General features: G+C 55.7%; 1 protein-coding gene and 1 long non-coding RNA gene across 2 annotated transcripts; one reads left to right on the top strand and one right to left on the bottom strand.

The window, feature by feature from the left end:
- Positions 1–462: 462 nt before the first annotated feature.
- LOC141154112 (ras-related GTP-binding protein A) lies at positions 463–15,196 on the bottom strand. Its single transcript, XM_073639581.1, has 10 exons — positions 15,094–15,196; positions 14,822–14,860; positions 12,490–12,589; positions 12,351–12,417; positions 11,594–11,816; positions 8,718–8,813; positions 8,502–8,624; positions 8,337–8,428; positions 6,846–6,961; positions 463–1,074 (listed from the first exon to the last, which is right to left on the bottom strand). The coding sequence occupies exons 2-10, from the start codon at positions 14,846–14,848 to the stop codon at positions 998–1,000; spliced, it is 921 nt and encodes a 306-aa protein (XP_073495682.1). The 5' UTR covers positions 14,849–14,860; positions 15,094–15,196; the 3' UTR covers positions 463–997.
- Positions 15,172–19,254, top strand: LOC141154113 (uncharacterized). Its single transcript, XR_012247396.1, has 2 exons — positions 15,172–15,268; positions 16,921–19,254. It is a non-coding gene; the product is annotated as an uncharacterized lncRNA (long non-coding RNA).
- Positions 19,255–20,942: the final 1,688 nt, after the last annotated feature.

Genomic DNA, 20,942 nt, shown 5'->3' with positions numbered 1-20,942 from the left:
ACTAAATGGGAGGAGACACAGATTAGATATTAGAAGACACTTTTTGACAGTTAGGGTGATTAATGAGTGGAACAGGCTGCCACGAGAGGTGGTGAGTTCCCCTTCAATGGACGTCTTCAAACAGAGGCTGGACAGACATCTGTCTGAGATGATCTAGTGAATTCTGCTTTGAGCAGGGGGTTGGACCAGATGACCCAGGAGGTCCCCTCCAACTCTACCATTCTATGATTCTATGGCTATAAGTAAGTTAACCCGCGCTCCAGCGGTCGGGCACAAGATCTTGGGGGGAGTGATCACTTGGACGTAACTAATGTCTACTTGCAGGGACTATATCGAAAATAGGGCGTAAGTATAGGTCTAATGTCAGGAAGGGGTTAAAATATATATATGATAGGATAATTCTTGGGAAAAAAAAAATTATACATATATAAATAATAATAATAATGATGATGATAATAAGAGTTTTAAGCATAAATATTTTTATTTCAAAGCATAAAAATACATTGAATTCAAGAAACTGATCAGATTTTATGTCAACTCTAATAGATAAATAACCAAAAATGGTCGTTATCTTGTGAAGGACTTTAGAGTAATTATTATTTTTTTTTTTTTTTTAGAAAAAAAGCTTCATCTTCATGACACATGGAGACCAAGTGAGGAGACCAAGGTGCGACTGTTAAGACCGTCCACTCTCTGAACGCTGCAAAACATTTCAGCCTTTGCCTTAAAAAGTGACCTCCTATAATGTAACACGTCGGTGCACACGTGGTTAATGTGCAGACACGCGCCAGCCTGGTAATGACGTTGTCTGAGAGGCGCTGGACTCACGGCCCCCATTACTGTCACCCTCCGGATAGATTTCTCAATGCAAAATGAATCAATTAGGATTTAGATGAAATAGACATTACACTAAATAAAATGGGAAGCTTTAATTAAGAGGGTTCTCCATAACCGGTGCCGGACCTGACGGGTGCCTCAGCGCATGAGAAGGCTGTGTTTAGGGACCGTCCACACGCTCCAGCTTCTCAAAGTGCTTCCTGGCATTACGTATATTTATCAAAGTCGCTGCGGAGGCTGAGCGAGAGGGAGGAGGAGGAGGAGGAGGAGGAGGAGGAGGAGGAGGAGGGGAGGAGGAGGAGGAGGAGAAGGAGGAGGAAGGAGGGGAAGGAGGGAGGGAGGAGGAGGAAGAAGAAGAACGGAGGAGGAGGAGGAGGAGAAGAAGAAGAACGAGGGAGGAGGAGGAGAAGAAGAAGAACGAGGGAGGAGGAGGAGGAGAAGAAGAAGAACGAGGGAGGAGGAGGAGGAGGAGAAGAAGAACGAGGGAGGAGGAGGAGGAGGAGAAGAAGAACGAGGGAGGAGGAGGAGGAGAAGAAGAACGAGGGAGGAGGAGGAGAAGAAGAACGAGGGAGGAGGAGGAGGAAGAAGAACGAGGGAGGAGGAGGAGAAGAAGAACGAGGGAGGAGGAGGAGAAGAAGACGAGGGAGGAGGAGGAGAAGAACGAGGGAGGAGGAGGAGGAGAAGAACGAGGGAGGAGGAGGAGGAGGAGAAGAAGAACGAGGGAGGAGGAGGAGGAGAAGAAGAACGAGGGAGGAGGAGGAGGAGGAGAAGAAGAACGAGGGAGGAGGAGGAGGAGGAGAAGAAGAACGAGGGAGGGAGGAGGAGGAGGAGAAGAAGAACGAGGGAGGAGGAGGAGGAGGAGAAGAAGAACGAGGGAGGAGGAGGAGGAGGAGAAGAAGAACGAGGGAGGAGGAGGAGGAGGAGAAGAAGAACGAGGGAGGAGGAGGAGGAAGAGAAGAAGAACGAGGGAGGAGGAGGAGGAGAAGAAGAACGAGGGAGGAGGAGGAGGAGGAGAAGAAGAACGAGGGAGGAGGAGGAGGAGAAGAAGAACGAGGGAGGAGGAGAGAGAAGAAGAACGAGGGAGGAGGAGGAGGAAGAAGAAGAACGAGGGAGGAGGAAGAGGAGAAGAAGAACGAGGGAGGAGGGAGGAGAAGAAGAACGAGGGAGGAGGAGGAGGAGAAGAAGAACGAGGGAGGAGGAGGAGGAGAAGAAGAACGAGGGAGGAGGAGGAGGAGAAGAAGAACGAGGGAGGAGGAGGAGGAGAAGAAGAACGAGGGAGGAGGAGGAGGAGGAAGAAGAACGAGGGAGGAGGAGGAGGAGAAGAAGAACGAGGGGAGGAGGAGGAGGGAGAAGAACGAGGGAGGAGGAGGAGGAGAAGAAGAACGAGGGAGGAGGAGGAGGAGAAGAAGAACGAGGGAGGAGGAGGAGGAGAAGAAGAACGAGGGAGGAGGAGGAGGAGAAGAAGAACGAGGGAGGAGGAGGAGAGAAGAAGAACGAGGGAGGAGGAGGAGGAGAAGAAGAACGAGGGAGGAGGAGGAGGAGAAGAAGAACGAGGGAGGAGGAGGAGGAGAAGAAGAACGAGGGAGGAGGAGGAGGAGAAGAAGAACGAGGGAGGAGGAGGAGGAGAAGAAAGAAGGGAGGGAGGAGGAGGAGAGAGAGAAGAGGGAGGAGGAGGAGGAGAAGAAGAACGAGGGAGGAGGAGGAGGAGAAGAAGAACGAGGAGGAGGAGGAGAAGAAGAACGAGGGAGGAGGAGGAGGAAGAAGAACGAGGAGGAGGAGGAGAAAAAGAAGAACGAGGGAGGAGGAGGAGAAGAAGAAGAGAGGGAGGAGGAGGAGAAGAAGAAGAACGAGGGAGGAGGAGGAGAAGAAGAAGAACGAGGGAGGAGGAGGAGAAGAAGAAGAACGAGGGAGGAGGAGGAGAAGAAGAAGAACGAGGGAGGAGGAGGAGGAGAAGAAGAAGAACGAGGGAGGAGGAGGAGGAGAAGAAGAAGAGGGAGGAGGAGGAGGAGGAGGAGAAGAAAGAACGAGGGAGGAGGAGGAGAAGAAGAAGAACGAGGGAGGAGGAGGAGAAGAAGAAGAACGAGGGAGGAGGAGGAGAAGAAGAAGAACGAGGGAGGAGGAGGAGAAGAAGAAGAACGAGGGAGGAGGAGGAGAAGAAGAAGAACGAGGAGGAGGAGGAGAAGAAGAAGAACGAGGGAGGAGGAGGAGAAGAAGAAGAACGAGGGAGGAGGAGGAGAAGAAGAAGAACGAGGGAGGAGGAGGAGGAGGAGGAGGAGAAGAAGAACGAGGGAGGAGGAGGAGGAGAAGAAGAACGAGGGAGGAGGAGGAGGAGAAGAAGAACGAGGAGGAGGAGGAGGAGGAGGAGAAGAGAACGAGGGAGGAGGAGGAGGAGAAGGAAGAACGAGGGAGGAGGAGGAGGAGGAGGAGAAGAAGAACGAGGGAGGAGGAGGAGGAGAAGAAGAACGAGGGAGGAGGAGGAGGAGAAGAAGAACGAGGGAGGAGGAGGAGAAGAAGAACGAGGAGGAGGAGGAGGAGAAGAAGAACGAGGGAGGAGGAGGAGGAGAAGAAGAACGAGGGAGGAGGAGGAGGAGGAGAAGAAGAACGAGGGAGGAGGAGGAGGAGGAGAAGAAGAACGAGGGAGGAGGAGGAGGAGAAGAAGAACGAGGGAGGAGGAGGAGGAGAAGAAGAACGAGGGAGGAGGAGGAGGAGGAGGAGAAGAAGAAGAGGGAGGAGGAGGAGGAGAAGAAGAACGAGGGAGGAGGAGGAGGAGAAGAAGAACGAGGGAGGAGGAGGAGGAGAAGAAGAACGAGGGAGGAGGAGGAGGAGAAGAAGAACGAGGGAGGAGGAGGAGGAGAAGAAGAACGAGGGAGGAGGAGGAGGAAGAAGAAGAACGAGGGAGGAGGAGGAGGAGAAGAAGAACGAGGGGAGGAGGAGGAGGAGAAGAAGAACGAGGGAGGAGGAGGAGGAGAAGAAGAACGAGGGAGGAGGAGGAGGAGGAGGAGAAGAAGAACGAGGGAGGAGGAGGAGAAGAAGAACGAGGGAGGAGGAGGAGAAGAAGAAGAACGAGGGAGGAGGAGGAGGAGAAGAAGAACGAGGGAGGAGGAGGAGAGAAGAAGAACGAGGGAGGAGGAGGAGGAGAAGAAGAACGAGGGAGGAGGAGGAGGAGAAGAAGAACGAGGGAGGAGGAGGAGGAGGAGAAGAAGAACGAGGGAGGAGGAGGAGGAGAAGAACGAGGGAGGAGGAGGAGGAGAAGAAGAACGAGGGAGGAGGAGGAGGAGAAGAAGAACGAGGGAGGAGGAGGAGGAGAAGAAGAACGAGGGAGGAGGAGGAGGAGAAGAAGAACGAGGGAGGAGGAGGAGGAGAAGAAGAACGAGGGAGGAGGAGGAGGAGAAGAAGAACGAGGGAGGAGGAGGAGGAGAAGAAGAACGAGGGAGGAGGAGGAGGAGGAGGAGAAGAAGAACGAGGGAGGAGGAGGAGAGAGAAGAACGAGGGAGGAGGAGGAGAAGAAGAACGAGGGAGGAGGAGGAGAAGAAGAACGAGGGAGGAGGAGGAGAAGAAGAACGAGGAGGAGGAGGAGAAGAAGAACGAGGGAGGAGGAGGGAGGAGAAGAAGAACGAGGGAGGAGGGAGGAGGAGGAGGAGGAGGAGGAGAAGAAGAAGAGGGAGGAGGAGGAGGAGGAGAAGAAGAACGAGGGAGGAGGAGGAGGAGAAGAAGAACGAGGGAGGAGGAGGAGGAGAAGAAGAACGAGGGAGGAGGAGGAGGAGAAGAAGAACGAGGGAGGAGGAGGAGGAGAAGAAGAACGAGGGAGGAGGAGGAGGAGAAGAAGAACGAGGGAGGAGGAGGAGGAGAAGAAGAACGAGGGAGGAGGAGGAGGAGAAGAAGAACGAGGGAGGAGGAGGAGGAGAAGAAGAACGAGGGAGGAGGAGGAGGAGAAGAAGAACGAGGGAGGAGGAGGAGGAGAAGAAGAACGAGGGAGGAGGAGGAGGAGAGAAGAACGAGGGAGGAGGAGGAGAAGAAGAACGAGGGAGGAGGAGGAGAAGAAGAACGAGGGAGGAGGAGGAGAAGAACGAGGGAGGAGGAGGAGAAGAAGAAGAGGGAGGAGGAGGAGAAGAAGAACGAGGGAGGAGGAGGAGAAGAAGAACGAGGGAGGAGGAGGAGGAGAAGAAGAACGAGGGAGGAGGAGGAGGAGAAGAAGAACGAGGGAGGAGGAGGAGGAGGAGAAGAAGAGGGAGGAGGAGGAGGAGGAGAAGAAGAACGAGGGAGGAGGAGGAGGAGGAGAAGAAGAAGAACGAGGGAGGAGGAGGAGGAGGAGAAGAAGAACGAGGGAGGAGGAGGAGGAGAAGAAGAAGAACGAGGGAGGAGGAGGAGGAGAAGAAGAACGAGGGAGGAGGAGGAGAAGAAGAACGAGGGAGGGAGGAGAAGAAGAACGAGGGAGGAGGAGGAGGAGGAGAAGAAGAACGAGGGAGGAGGAGGAGGAGGAGAAGAAGAACGAGGGAGGAGGAGGAGGAGGAGAAGAAGAACGAGGGAGGAGGAGGAGGAGAAGAGGGAGGAGGAGGAGGAGAAGAACGAGGGAGGAGGAGGAGAAGAAGAACGAGGGAGGAGGAGGAGGAGAAGAAGAACGAGGGAGGGGAGGAGGAGAAAGAAGAACGAGGGAGGAGGAGGAGGAGAAGAAGAACGAGGGAGGAGGAGGAGAAGAAGAACGAGGGAGGAGGAGGAGAAGAAGAACGAGGGAGGAGGAGGAGAAGAACGAGGGAGGAGGAGAAGAAGAACGAGGGAGGAGGAGAAGAAGAACGAGGGAGGAGGAGAAGAAGAACGAGGGAGGAGGAGAAGAAGAACGAGGGAGGAGGAGAAGAAGAACGAGGAGGAGGAGAAGAAGAACGAGGGAGGAGGAGAAGAAGAACGAGGGAGGAGGAGAAGAAGAACGAGGGAGGAGGAGAAGAAGAACGAGGGAGGAGGAGAAGAAGAACGAGGGAGGAGGAGAAGAAGAACGAGGGAGGAGGAGAAGAAGAACGAGGGAGGAGGAGAAGAAGGAGGGAGGAGGAGGGAGGAGGGAGGAGGGAGGAGGGAGGAGGGAGGAGGGAGGAGGGAGGAGGGAGGAGGGAGGAGGGAGGAGGGAGGAGGGAGGAGGGAGGAGGGAGGAGGGAGGAGGAGGAGGAGGGAGAGAAAAGAGGAAGAGAAGGAGGGAGAGCGAGAGAAAAGAGAAGGAGGGAGAGCGAGAGAAAATAAAGAAAACACAAATATGTTAGAATGCCCCACATGACAACAGGGCTCCCATCCTGCAGATACAGTCTCTTATTAAAACTAATAACTATAAGCCATATAGTAGATACACAAAAATGCAGGCATTTGTAAAGTCATGCAAAAAAAAAAAGTGTGCATTTTAATTTTTTTTTTACATGACATTTTTCTTTAATTATTAATCCCAAGGCATTGTTTGTAAAGGGAACCTGGGGCTGACACATGCCCGATCCGTGGGGAGCAAGTATCAGGCACCGGCTGTGTGATCTCAGCCAGGTATGTTTGACCCTGATATGCAGCGGCATTAAAAGGGTGAAATATTCCTGGCCGAGGTCACAGCCGCTGTCTGCGGATCAGTCATTTATCTGCTGTCAGTTTCCCTTTCATTATGACTTTTCATTGGCAAATCTTGGCACACATCTGTCTAGCAGCACACAGGCAGTGGTGAGGGCACATGATGAGAATATGCATATTCAGTACTGGGGTAAAAGCCAGACTGGATGTCAGTGATCATAATCAGTATATATGGCCATTGATAGACAAATATTCGACATTTCCAAACCTTAAGGACTCCTATAGACGACCGTATATAATGTGGTTACTCATCATTGTTTGCCGGGCAGTAAACAATCTATATGTAGGAAATGCATCTACAATGATGGCCTGCTCAGCTGTACCTGGGGATATAAGCCAGCATGTGCGCAGTCTGTGCAGGGTCTATACGGTACACACCAGGTCTAATAGCAGAAGGGTTCACAAGTAACACTTACGGATTGATGGGTCAGACATAACGACCATTACATAGGTGTTGGATGTGAAAATATCAATGAAAGCTGCAAAGTTGGAATTCCGAACCTCCATGCTCTGAAAAGACGCCGCCAGCTTACTGTGGAGAAAAAGAAATGAAGAACATGAAAAAAACATCTAAATCATCACCAGGACTTTACGTATTGATAGAAATTTACAAACGAAAATGGGCTGAAATTAACTGTAAAGTCAGATACAACATTCAATGGGTTTGTGCACTACTAGGACAGCCCCTTCTCACTCTAAATGTTTGGCCCCCATTAAAATAAAAATACTTATACTCACCTCCTGTTCCGGCGTTATTCCAGCGGTGTCGCCACTGGCGTCACCGGGACTCACGTGACGTTATGTCATGTCACATGAGCACTGCCCCCAATCAGCACTGGCGTCACTGTCAACAACCCCTTTAAGCCCTCTCTGCCGTAGGACAATAATGAGCCCACATGTATAGAGCTCGCTCAGGAGTGGAGTCTGCACCATACCTGGTAGACGCCAGCTGTGTTATACAGCCGTCATCTGTCTGTAACAGCAGCAACCAGAGCAAGCTCTGAGCAATGACGTATAACCATGCTAATGCCACAGTCAGTCACTGACGACAGCACTTCAATGGATTGACTGACAATGCAGACGTCCCAATGTGTGTGTGCAGTGGCTCACTTGGTTATGAAGGTCCTCCCCCCCAATCATGTTCCCCATGGCGCCATCTTGGTCCACCTGTTAAGCCTAGGCAGTGGCAGGACTGCAGAGTGCATTTTCCCTATATACCGCAAAGCTGTAGTGGTGCAGGAAACAAAACAATCCAACAATCACTGGTTAAAGTTGCATAAAAGGATTAAAAGTAAAAACACAAATATGAAATAAGTGAGAATCCCCCCACCTTTCCCCCCCCTTCTTAAAAATAAACATATTTGGTATTACTGATCAATTAATACATAAAACTAAAAACCTGTAAAGTAAATGTAAAAACCGACCAGATTTGCCTTTATTTCAGTCGCAGCACCGTCCTAAAAATAAAATGTGATCACAGCAGTGTACGTACCCTCGAATGATACAAAAGAACACCAAAAAACAAGTCCTCGTGCAGAACTGAGAGAAAAAGAAAGCTGCAAAATAAATTATAGTAAAACGTTTGGTATTGCCACAATAGTATGGACCTGGAAAGCCATGATGCCAGGTCGTTTTAACCACACAATGAGCCCGGTAAAAATGAAACCTTGAAAACCACCAAAATGTCAGGACTGCATTTTTCCCCCATATGGACTTTTTTTTCCCCCATATATTGTTTAGTAAAATTAATATCATCAAAAACTACAACTCAGCCGGGAAAAACAAAGTTCTGACTCTTTGGAGAAGGGAGGGAAGAAAAAAAACAACAACAAAAAAAAACACGAAAAGTGCAAAAACTAAAAATGTCCGTGGAAGGAAGGGGTTAACCAGCACCATTCCAGTCTCACCTGCAGCTGAGCTTAAACTGCTTTATAATATTACTGATCTTCTCAAACCGGTGAATGTCCCTCTGCTCCTTACACTGATAATGAGAAATAACCTGGAGAGGAAAAAACAAAATCAATAAGTTCCAACATCGCTAAAGGTTACCAGAGTGGGCGAGGAACACTTACCAAAAACGTTGCCCTCTCAAATAACAGAACTTCGTCAGCCTCGATAATCTGGGCGAAACTCCGCAAGTTGGATTCCAGCTGCTGGACATTAGGAATGAGCTGGTAAACGATACTGGACCAGGCCTGAAGAGAGAGAGCACAGACCAGGGGACAATGGCAGACAGCAAGAGATACCAACACCTCTGCCCCCTACGAGAGAGCGTGAGCGTCATCTACCTTGTACAAGGTCTCATCCCAAATAGATGTCCGAAAACAAGCACAGTCCAGGGGTCGGGAGAGGCGACGCAAATCCTCCTCTCGTTCTTTAAAGATCTAAAGAAGAGATCTACAAGGTCAGCAAACAAGAAAATACAATGTGACAGCTAGAAAACCCCTGGGCTTGGTCATCACTGATAGCTGGCTACAAAGTAAGGAGGAGCGGAGGTCAGAGGCCCCCACCCCAGGAGGCAGGAGGGGAGCGGAGGTCAGAGGCCCCCACCCCCGGAGGCAGGAGGGGAGCGGAGGTCAGAGGCCCCCACCCCGGGAGGCAGGAGGGGAGCGGAGGTCAGAGGCCCCCACCCCGGGAGGCAGGAGGGGAGCGGAGGTCAGAGGCCCCCACCCCGGGAGGCAGGAGGGGAGCGGAGGTCAGAGGCCCCCACCCCGGGAGGCAGGAGGGGAGCGGAGGTCAGAGGCCCCCACCCCGGGAGGCAGGAGGGGAGCGGAGGTCAGAGGCCCCCACCCCGGGAGGCAGGAGGGGAGCGGAGGTCAGAGGCCCCCACCCCCGGAGGCAGGAGGGGAGCGGAGGTCAGAGGCCCCCACTCCAGGAGGCAGGAGGGGAGCGGAGGTCAGAGGCCCCCACCCCAGGAGGCAGGAGGGGAGCGGAGGTCAGAGGCCCCCACCCCAGGAGGCAGGAGGGGAGCGGAGGTCCGAGGCCCCCACCCCCGGAGGCAGGAGGGGAGCGGAGGTCAGAGGCCCCCACCCCCGGAGGCAGGAGGGGAGCGGAGGTCAGAGGCCCCCACCCCGGGAGGCAGGAGGGGAGCGGAGGTCAGAGGCCCCCACCCCAGGGGGGGGCAGAGGAGGAGCGGAGGTCAGAGGCCCCCACTCCAGGGGGGGCAGAGGAGGAGCAGAGGTCAGAGGCCCCCACCCCAGGAGGCAGGAGGGGAGCGGAGGTCAGAGGCCCCCACCCCAGGAGGCAGGAGGGGAGCGGAGGTCAGAGGCCCCCACCCCAGGAGGCAGGAGGGGAGCGGAGGTCAGAGGCCCCCACCCCCGGAGGCAGGAGGGGAGCGGAGGTCAGAGGCCCCCACCCCAGGGGGGGCAGAGGAGGAGCGGAGGTCAGAGGCCCCCACCCCCGGAGGCAGGAGGGGAGTGGAGGTCAGAGGCCCCCACCCCCGGAGGCAGGAGGGGAGTGGAGGTCAGAGGCCCCCACCCCAGGGGGGGCAGAGGAGGAGCGGAGGTCAGAGGCCCCCACCCCAGGGGGAGGCAGGAGGGGAGCGGAGGTCAGAGGCCCCCACCCCAGGAGGCAGGAGGGGAGCGGAGGTCAGAGGCCCCCACCCCAGGAGGCAGGAGGGGAGCGGAGGTCAGAGGCCCCCACCCCAGGAGGCAGGAGGGGAGCGGAGGTCAGAGGCCCCCACCCCAGGAGGCAGGAGGGGAGCGGAGGTCAGAGGCCCCCACCCCAGGAGGCAGGAGGGGAGCGGAGGTCAGAGGCCCCCACTCCAGGGGGGGCAGAGGAGGAGCAGAGGTCAGAGGCCCCCACCCCCGAAGGCAGGAGGGAAGCGGAGGTCAGAGGCCCCGACCCCGGGAGGCAGGAGGGGAGCGGAGGTCAGAGGCCCCCACCCCAGGGGGGGCAGAGGAGGAGCAGAGGTCAGAGGCCCCCACCCCAGGAGGCAGGAGGGGAGCGGAGGTCAGAGGCCCCCACCCCAGGAGGCAGGAGGGGAGCGGAGGTCAGAGGCCCCCACTCCAGGGGGGGCAGAGGAGGAGCAGAGGTCAGAGGCCCCCACCCCCGGAGGCAGGAGGGGAGCAGAGGTCAGAGGCCCCCACACCAGGGCCAGGAGAGGAGTGGAGGTCAGAGCGGTGCTGAAAGCAGATCAACAACCAAGCTCCCTGCTCGCTCAGTCTGGATGGTTCCACCGCTTTGCAATTATTCTGGAAACTACTAGAAGCAATGACTGTTTCTAGATTCGGTATATCACAGCAGCTGACGAAACCCAAGCAGCACGTAATGTCCAGCAATGGCAGGCGAGGAACGACATCCAGATTCATATATTTAACATGAACAAGGGGCTAAGGATTGAACCTGACACTTTGGAAAATGATATTTACCTGCAGATACGGGGTTAATCAGTGCAGACCGGCCACCTTCATGAAAATGCGGATACTGGGAGAAAATGAACTTTATTTGCCCCCGGGAGCGGCAGGCTTTCAGTCAGACGTACCTGGAGTGGTCACAGCCAATCGCTCACTATACTACGTCCTGCCACTTTGATTGATAGCAGCGCAGATAACTAGCGAGCTGCCAATCACACTGTCTGGGCGTGCTTACAGTGTCGCTCACAGTGACAGGAGCTGCTCCTTGCACAACCACATAACTGAAAGCTGGCGGCTCCTGGGAGAAGATAAGTTCGGTATGGCGACCAGGCAGCATTGTAACGCTATTAATCTGCAGGTAAAATGGGTTTTCCAAGGTGACAGGTTCCCTTTAATGTCTTGTATAATGCTTTAAAGGAAATGTACACCTCCACATCAGATTTCCATAGCTGGAGAGGTGAGAAAGTATTTTAAGGGCACAGAAAATAATTATAAAAAAGGGAGGAAAGCACACGAAGACATAAGTGGAGGATAGAAGCTGTGCTGGTAAAAGTGAGGACATCAGAAACCTGAATGTGCACAGACCTCACATTCAGCCTATATTACTGGAAGAGACACTCGTAAGACAAAAATCTCAAATTTAAACAAAAGCAGGTCAGAGCTCAATATTTGCCTAAAAAATGACCAAAAACCCCATAAAAAACAACACTACCAAAACTACACTGAGGTCCTATCTTCTACTTCCGCTCCTCCACCACAGGTCTTCCCTACAAGTCTACTCTATACATCCACATCCCCATCGTACGTACCAGGTCTCTCTGGTCTTCTTGCACCAGGTCCATCTTGTGAACCAGGCAGAACACCTTGGCATCTGGAGAGTTCTGCAGAATGGCCTCTAAGCAGGACTGATAGTAATGCATGTCCTTCTCCAGCTCCCTGCTCTCCACATCAAAGACGTAGATCAGGACCTCAACATTGCGGAAGATGTTGTCCCGCTGGCTGGTGAAGTAATTCTCCATGAAGGTGTCCTGACTGCGGATTTAATGAGATTATGTTACAGGAGAGAAAGTGTCTGTGCCCATATTGTGGTGACACCAAAGTAATCCAGGTATAATCCGGTCTGTCCGTCATGTGACGAGTGGAGTCAAAGTGTGATCTAAGTCTCTTTCGCTGCTCCTGGTGTTAGGTATTGGCTGCGACAATCATGTCGACAGAATCAGTGAGCTCAGTATAGACGCAACACTCCCCTCAGAGCTGCTGAGCTCACTGAATAATACCGAACACAACGTGAGCAGCGGAGAAGTCCTACTAGTGAGTGACAGTGTTCCCTGCATGGCTGTGCAGGCAGGGCTGTCAGTCACTAGTAGCCCCGCCCACTGGACTCCTTACATCCTTACATACAACAGCAGGGATTGCTATGGATAAAGTACATGTTATACTGGATCTCCTCCCACAGTCCTGTCTGTCATTCTGCTCCTCTCCTCTATACCGCGCTGTCCACATATCGGACGCTATATACAAAGTGCACTTTAACACACAGTCAAGAACTTGCTTACAGCGACTCACCCTCCACAGTCCCAGAGATTCAGCACCAGGTTCCCCAAAAACCTGACATGAGAGTGTTCCACATCAACTGCGAGGAAAAAAACAGAGTCACCAGGAGATCACTGCAGCGGGATGAGCGGCAGTCACAGATCGGCCTTACTGGTGGCTCCCAGGCGCCGCGTGTCTCGGGCAATGTAGTTTGCAAAGATGATGGATCTCATGCTGGTCTTCCCAGAGCCGCTCTTCCCCATCAGTAGCACCTGGCGGGAAACAAAGAGAGAGAAGGTCAGACCGTGAAGCGTTCAGCCGAGGTGAGGAGTGGCCCTGCAGAGGCACCTGGTGGAGGGGCTTGTCTGCAGAGGCACCTGGTGGAGGGGCTTGTCTGCAGAGGCACCTGGTGGAGGGGCTTGTCTGCAGAGGCACCTGGTGGAGGGGCTTGTCTGCAGAGGCACCTGGTGGAGGGGCTTGTCTGCAGAGGCACCTGGTGGAGGGGCTTGTCTGCAGAGGCACCTGGTGGAGGGGCTTGTCTGCAGAGGCACCTGGTGGAGGGGCTTGTCTGCAGAGGCACCTGGTGGAGGGGCTTGTCTGCAGAGGCACCTGGTGGAGGGGCTTGTCTGCAGAGGCACCTGGTGGAGGGGGGGGGGGGGGGCCAAGCAAGGCGGGAGGGGGGGGGGCCAAGCAAGGCGGGAGAGGGGGGGGGGGGCTAAGCAAGGCACGGGGGGGGGCTAAGCAAGGCACGGGGGGGGGCTAAGCAAGGCACGGGGGGGGGCTAAGCAAGGCACGGGGGGGGCTAAGCAAGGCACGGGGGGGGGCTAAGCAAGGCACGGGGGGGGGCTAAGCAAGGCACGGGGGGGGGCTAAGCAAGGCACGGGGGGGGGCTAAGCAAGGCACGGGGGGGGGCTAAGCAAGGCACGGGGGGGGGCTAAGCAAGGCACGGGGGGGGGCTAAGCAAGGCACGGGGGGGGCTAAGCAAGGCACGGGGGGGGGCTAAGCAAGGCACGGGGGGGGGCTAAGCAAGGCACGGGGGGGGGCTAAGCAAGGCACGGGGGGGGGCTAAGCAAGGCACGGGGGGGGGCTAAGCAAGGCACGGGGGGGGGCTAAGCAAGGCACGGGGGGGGGGCTAAGCAAGGCACGGGGGGGGGCTAAGCAAGGCACGGGGGGGGGCTAAGCAAGGCACGGGGGGGGGCTAAGCAAGGCACGGGGGGGGCTAAGCAAGGCACGGGGGGGGGCTAAGCAAGGCACGGGGGGGGGCTAAGCAAGGCACGGGGGGGGCTAAGCAAGGCACGGGGGGGGCTAAGCAAGGCACGGGGGGGGCTAAGCAAGGCACGGGGGGGGCTAAGCAAGGCACGGGGGGGGGCTAAGCAAGGCACGGGGGGGGGCTAAGCAAGGCACGGGGGGGGGGCTAAGCAAGGCACGGGGGGGGGGCTAAGCAAGGCACGGGGGGGGGGCTAAGCAAGGCACGGGGGGGGGCTAAGCAAGGCACGGGGGGGGGCTAAGCAAGGCACGGGGGGGGGCTAAGCAAGGCACGGGGGGGGGCTAAGCAAGGCACGGGGGGGGGCTAAGCAAGGCACGGGGGGGGGCTAAGCAAGGCACGGGGGGGGGGCTAAGCAAGGCACGGGGGGGGGGCTAAGCAAGGCACGGGGGGGGGGCTAAGCAAGGCACGGGGGGGGGCTAAGCAAGGCACGGGGGGGGGGCTAAGCAAGGCACGGGGGGGGGGCTAAGCAAGGCACGGGGGGGGGGCTAAGCAAGGCACGGGGGGGGGGCTAAGCAAGGCACGGGGGGGGGGCTAAGCAAGGCACGGGGGGGGGCTAAGCAAGGCACGGGGGGGGGCTAAGCAAGGCACGGGGGGGGGCTAAGCAAGGCACGGGGGGGGGCTAAGCAAGGCACGGGGGGGGGGCTAAGCAAGGCACGGGGGGGGGGCTAAGCAAGGCACGGGGGGGGCTAAGCAAGGCACGGGGGGGGGGCTAAGCAAGGCACGGGGGGGGGGGCTAAGCAAGGCACGGGGGGGGGGCTAAGCAAGGCACGGGGGGGGGGCTAAGCAAGGCACGGGGGGGGGCTAAGCAAGGCACGGGGGGGGGGCTAAGCAAGGCACGGGGGGGGGCTAAGCAAGGCACGGGGGGGGGGGCTAAGCAAGGCACGGGGGGGGCTAAGCAAGGCACGGGGGGGGGCTAAGCAAGGCACGGGGGGGGGCTAAGCAAGGCACGGGGGGGGGGCTAAGCAAGGCACGGGGGGGGGCTAAGCAAGGCACGGGGGGGGCTAAGCAAGGCACGGGGGGGGGCTAAGCAAGGCACGGGGGGGGGGGCTAAGCAAGGCACGGGGGGGGGGGGCTAAGCAAGGCACGGGGGGGGGCTAAGCAAGGCACGGGGGGGGGCTAAGCAAGGCACGGGGGGGGGGGGCTAAGCAAGGCACGGGGGGGGGGGCTAAGCAAGGCACGGGGGGGGGGCTAAGCAAGGCACGGGGGGGGGGGGGGCTAAGTTCGCACAGCAGGTTACCTTTTTCTTCATGGCTGAGCTGGGCATAACCAGAAAATCCTGCAAACACAAAACATATCATCAGCATACACAGCCCGGCTCAGGCCTGCCGGTCACAGGCCGCTGCCGATCACATGGAGCCCCCGGTTGTAGCCTCCAGCTGGAGCAACTGTGAGACCCCCGAGCACTGTCCGCAGCGACCCCCGGATGTCACACGTCTGCTGCTCTCACCACAGCCCCCGGCAGCAGCACCAGTTACCTCTCACCCCGCAGCCCCCGGCGCCTGCACCCACCTCACACACAGCGATCGGTAAATGCTAGAATGTATGGGCTCCTTCCAGGTATGACGTCATTTCCGGGGGGCGTGTCCTGACTGTGCATTACGGGCGTGTTCTAGTTTAACAGTAGACGCCATAGTCTCATGCAGAGGGACTGCGGGACAAGCTGCTCGTGAAGCTGCAGGAGGAGGTCAGTGCTGCGGGCTTGTGGGGGCTCTGGGTGGGATGTACGCTTTGGGGTTCTGTGGGGGCTGGTGGTGGCGGCTTTGTGGGGGGCTCGGGGGGGACGCTGTGAGTTTGTGGGGGCATGATGTGGGCCTGGGGGATGCTGCGGGTTTGTGGGGGCTCTGGGTGGGATGCACGCTTGGTGGCTATGTGGGGCATCCTGCGGGCTCGGGGGGATGCTCTGGGGGCATCCTGCGGGCTCGGGGGGGATGCTCTGGGGGCATCCTGCGGGCTCGGGGGGGATGCTCTGGGGGCATCCTGCGGGCTCGGGGGGGATGCTCTGGGGTCATCCTGGGGGCTCTGGGGGCATGCTGCGGGTTTGTGGGGGCATTTTGTGTCGTCTCTGGGTGGGATGTATGCTTGGGGGCTCTGTGGGGGCTGGTGGCGGCTATGTGGGGGATGCTGCGGGCTCTGGGGACATGCTGCAGGCTCTGTGGGGATGCTCTGGGGGCATCCTGTGGGCTCGGGGGGATGCTCTGGGGGCATGCTGCGGGTTTGTGTGGGCTCTGGGGGGGGCATGCTGCGGGTTTGTGTGGGCTCTGGGGGGGGCATGCTGCGGGTTTGTGTGGGCTCTGGGCGGGGCATGCTGCGGGTTTGTGTGGGCTCTGGAGGGGGCCATGCTGTGGGTTTGTGTGGGCTCTGGGGGGGGATGCTGTGGGTTTGTGGGGGCATGCTAGGGGCTCTGGGGGATGCTGTGGGTTTGTGGGGGCTCTGGGGGGTTTGTGGGGGCTCTGGGGAAGGGGGGGGTGATGGTGCACGCCTGTGGGGGCTCTGGGGAAGGGGGGTGGGGTGATGGTGCACGCCTGTGGGGGCTCTGGGGAAGGGGGGCGGGGTGATGGTGCACGCCTGTGGGGGCTCTGGGGAAGGGGGGCGGGGTGATGGTGCACGCCTGTGGGGGCTCTGGGGAAGGGGGGCGGGGTGATGGTGCACGCCTGTGGGGGCTCTGGGGAAGGGGGGCGGGGTGATGGTGCACGCCTGTGGGGGCTCTGGGGAAGGGGGGCGGGGTGATGGTGCACGCCTGTGGGGGCTCTGGGGAAGGGGGGCGGGGTGATGGTGCATGCTTGTGGGGGCTCTGGGGAAGGGGGACGGGATGATGGTGCACGCTTTTGGGGCCTCTGGAGGGGGGGGGATAATGTTTGTAGAGGGCAGTCTTCTGGGATTTGGGGTGGTGGGTTAATGTTTCATTGGGGGACACAAAAAACCATGAGTGTATGTTGCTGACACTATGCAAAAAAAAACTTAGCTCTTCCCCAGAAGGGTTCATCATCAACTGGCATGAAGCTAATCCGTTTTAACTTAGTGTCAGTAGGAGGCAGACATGAGTCTGGACCCAGGCCCATCTCTACCCTAGGGTGTTTTCACATTGCGTTCTGTGTTGCCGTCGGGCATACGTCTACTGTGTCTGAGAGTCCGCCTCCTCTAGGCATACACTCCTGAAAAAAGTGCATGTTCTCACTGCCATCACCATTGTAGTCTATGGGCCCCGTCACCGCATACGTCAGACCCCGTTTTGCTGGGGATTTCTTACATATATCTCGACTGGGGCACAGAACGCAATGTGTATGTACCCGTAGGATTTTTTTTTATATATATTAAGGATTCCCCTTTTTCTTTCAGATACTGTTTGTGAGGGCGACAGTGGAATTGTTTCACTACTGTATCCTCTGTGGTCTACGAGGCAGGACCCTAACACAACAAGAGTGTTTGGGATTCCCTGGCAGACTGTCCTTGGCACTAATCTTCTGCCCTCTCGCCCCCCAGATCCAGAAGGATCAGGTTATCTCATGCCCAGCTTCATCATCGGTTTGTGAAGAAGGATTCAGGTTCTTCACTATAGATGTATCCTACCAGGCAGTGAGGGTGCTCGATTCGCCACCTCCACTTTTTCCAGAGGCTCCTGCGGCCCCTCTTTTAAAAAATCCAGCTTTCAGTCTAGCCTTTCTCCGGTGGCCGGGCCACACCCCTAGCAGCTTAAACAATCGCGCACGCCGGCGCTTTCTGCCCTCCACCTATCAGTGCACACTTTGCATTCTGGTGCGCAAGATCCCTGCACGTGTTTTTCCTGTTACTGCCTCTTTCTCCTCCTTCTACTCGGCGCCATCTTTCTGTCGCCAGTTTATAACACTGCCTCAGCTCACTTGAACTCTGCTGCCTCATTGCCTTGTTTTGCCGGATCACCGCCACCTTCAGCCTCTCAAGGTCTTCAGGATGCAGTGTCTGAGTAACCTCTGCCACCGGGGGCAGCTCTTTATCCACAGCCTAGCTCCCCTCTAGCATCTGTTTCTTTCTCTTCTCTCTATACCTAACCCCAGGGAGTCTCATTTTGCATGTTTCTCCTGTAACAAAAGGTTTCCTTCTGGTCAGACCTGTTCCCTCTGCCAGGACTGCAGTCCGCCCACAATGTCACCTCCCCAGGAGCACCTCACTGCCTATAGCCCCCGTCTCACATAGCGATATCGCTGCTGAGTCACGGTTTTGGTGACGCAACAGCGACCTCACCAGCGATGTCGCTATGTGTGACACTTTGCAACGATCAGGCCCCTGCTGTGAGGTCGCTGATCGCTGCAAAGTGTCCTGGACCATTTTTTGGTCGTTGGCCTCCCGCTGGCCAGCACACATCGCTGTGTGTGACCAGCGGGACCAACGATCTGGCTGGTAACCATGGTAAATATCGGGTTACTAGGGGCACGCGCGCACTTAGTAACCCGCTGTTTACCATGGATACCACTCTGCTACGGTGCGCGGAGGCTCCCGCGCACGGTAGCAGAGTGGTATCCATGGTAAACAGCGGGTTACTAGGGGAACACGTGCACTTAGTAACCCGATGTTTACCATAGTTACCAGCCTGCTCCTGCTTAAGCAGCAGGCTGGTAACGGGAGCAGGACATCGTGGAACGATTCTTTCCACGATATCGCTGCTCCCCTGATCGCTGGTGAGCCTGCCTGTTTGACATCTCACCAGCGATGTATTAGCGATGCAGCAACGATCCCTGACAGGTCGTATCGTTGTCGGGATCGCTGCTGCATCGCTTAGTGTGACGGGGCCTTATAACAAGAGTGTGTACCCCCCCTGCAGCCTCATATTCAGCCCTGGCAGGCGGCAACATCACCACCATTCACATGGCCTCATAGCTGAAATCATGGAACGTGGATTCAGCTTCCAAAAAGTCCACCAGCCTCACCTTCCAGGGCTCCCGCCTTTTCGAAGAGCTAGATAAGATGATTTCTAATGCCATGGGGGGTAAGAGTATTTTGTTTCCGCAACAGAGGGCCAAATGCCCTCCTCCCAAGAGACGCACAGTCCAGTTTTTTTTCGTCCTTTTGGAAATTTTCAGTGTAGAACAGCAGCCAAAAGGACAACTCTCCAGCCCGCCAGGAAAAGATGAGACCTTCCTTTAGGCTAGCACCCTCCTGGCATCAACGAACTCGCCAGCGCCGGTACGGATCTACCAGATTCTCGTCGGTATGACGCGGTGTTCCCACCTCTGATGTTTCTGAGGGTGGATGGCTGTCTCCTTTGGTTCTGGGATGAGTGGCTCTCAGTAGTCAACAATGCTTGGGTCTGAGACGTTGTCGCCTACAGCCACAAAATAGAATTTTCCACGCTGCCTTGTATTTGAGACCAACTTCTCCAAAGACCCCCTTCTCTTATTCCCGGGTATTTCAAGGCTATTGATTTGCTATCTAAAGCAGGCATCATGATCTCCGTTCCAGGACGCTGAAACATCAGACACCGGAGGCAGGCCGAGGGGTCGGGGCAAAGCCAAAAACCTTACCCACAATCCTCCCATAAATGACCTTTTATAAAATTAGAATTATTTCTATACATAATGGTAAAATGTTATTTATACAATATTTCTACAATTAACCATTATCACAGAAATCTCTAACGTTTATTTGTTTCTTTTAAACTTGTTCTTAATGTAAATAAAACATTTCTGATTAAGCTTCCACATTGTATTTTAGCCTTTCATTTTACTGATAGGGCAGGAAAAGCCCATGATGCATCTGTGTAAACCGTGTAAAAGGTACTATAATAACATGGCTTAGACAGGTAACCCACTTTTGAAACAATGAAGTTCACTTGTACATGCCGCATAGATGAAAACCTGCTAAAAGGGAATCTGTCACCTGGTTTTCCCCATATAAAGTACGACCACCACCTGTATGCCCTAGAATGCTGTATGTAAGTCCCCAAGCCGATCTGCATAACGTAGAAAAAAAAACCTTATATTAGACTCACCTACAGGGCGGTCCCGTCCAATGGGATTCTCTAGTGTTAATCCGGCGCCTCCTCTTCCTGAGATTGCCGTCCTTCTTTCTTCAAGTGGATGACGTGTCCTACATCATCCAGACAGTGTCTTTCATCGCGCTGGCGCACTTCTCTCTGCCTTTTCCCCGCAGAGAGCAGAGAAGTGTGCCTGCGCAGGAGCGTGATGGCAGAGGCTGTGTGGCTGACGTTGGATGTGTAGTCCACATGCAGCAGAGGAGGATGATTGTCGGATGAAGACCAGCGACATCCATAGGACTGGATGTTACTAGATTGTGACGGCTGTGCTCTAGACCACACGTGAGGACGGTACTAGAGAGTGCCTGCTGTGACGCCGACCACATGCTGCAGATAGAGCAGAAAGGCAGTTATCTATAATATAACCGGAGATGTGCGTCTCAGTTTGAAATACACTGCTCAAAAAAATAAAGGGAGCACTCAAATCCCCCCTCCTAGATCTGAATGAATGAAATCTTCTCATTGAATACTTTGTTCTGTACAAAGTTGAATGTGCTGACAACAAAATCACACAAAAATCATCAATGGAAATCACATTTATTAACCAATGGAGGCCTGGATTTGGAGTCACCCCCAAAATTAAACTGGAAAAACACACTACAGGCTGATCCAACTGTGATGTAATGTCCTTAAAACAAGTCACAATGAGGCTGAGTATTGTGTGTGGCCTCCATGTGCCTGTATGACCTCCCTACAACGCCTGGGCATGCTCCTGATGAGGCTCAGTATTGTGTGTGGCCTCCACGTGCCTGTATGACCTCCCTACAACGCCTGGGCATCCTCCTGATGAGGCTGAGTATTGTATGTGGCCTCCACGTGCCTGTATGACCTCCCTACAACGCCTGGGCATGCTCCTGATGAGGCTGAGTATTGTGTGTGTGGCCTCCACGTGCCTGTATGACCTCCCTACAACGCCTGGGCATGCTCCTGATGAGGCTCAGTATTGTGTGTGGCCTCCACGTGCCTGTATGACCTCCCTACAACACCTGGGCATCCTCCTGATGAGGCTGAGTATTGTGTGTGGCCTCCACGTGCCTGTATGACCTCCCTACAACGCCTGGGCATGCTCCTGATGAGGTTGCGGATGGTCTCCTGTGGGATCTCCTCCCAGACCTGGACTAAAGCATCCGCCAACTCCTGGACAGTCTGTGGTGCAACGTGACGTTGGTGGATGGAGCGAGACATGATGTCCCAGATGTGCGCAATCGGATTCAGGTCTGGGGAACGGGCGGGCCAGTCCATAGCTTCAATGCCTTCATCTTGCAGGAACTGCTGACACACTCCAGCCACATGAGGTCTGGCATTGTCTTGCATTAGGAGGAACCCAGGGCCAACTGCACCAGCATATGGT

This window comes from Phyllobates terribilis, unplaced genomic scaffold (assembly GCF_046119375.1).
Source record: "Phyllobates terribilis strain yellow unplaced genomic scaffold, ASM4611937v1 Scaffold_7__3_contigs__length_470593459, whole genome shotgun sequence".
NCBI classification, from domain to species: domain Eukaryota; kingdom Metazoa; phylum Chordata; class Amphibia; order Anura; family Dendrobatidae; genus Phyllobates; species Phyllobates terribilis.
The sequence above is the reverse complement of the archived record's forward strand: the minus strand, read 5'-3'. Positions and strand labels throughout refer to the sequence as shown.

What these genes read in the sequence shown, in the direction of transcription:
- LOC141154112 (XM_073639581.1), bottom strand. Translation starts at nt 14,848, where the DNA reads ATGCCCAGCTCAGCCATGAAGAAAAAG. An exon ending in AAGAAGACCAGAGAGACCTG is followed by an intron (nt 8,814 to 11,593) that starts GTACGTACGATG and finishes TCTCTTCTTTAG; the next exon opens with ATCTTTAAAGAACGAGAGGA. An exon ending in TTGAGAGGGCAACGTTTTTG is followed by an intron (nt 8,429 to 8,501) that starts GTAAGTGTTCCT and finishes TTTCCTCTCCAG; the next exon opens with GTTATTTCTCATTATCAGTG.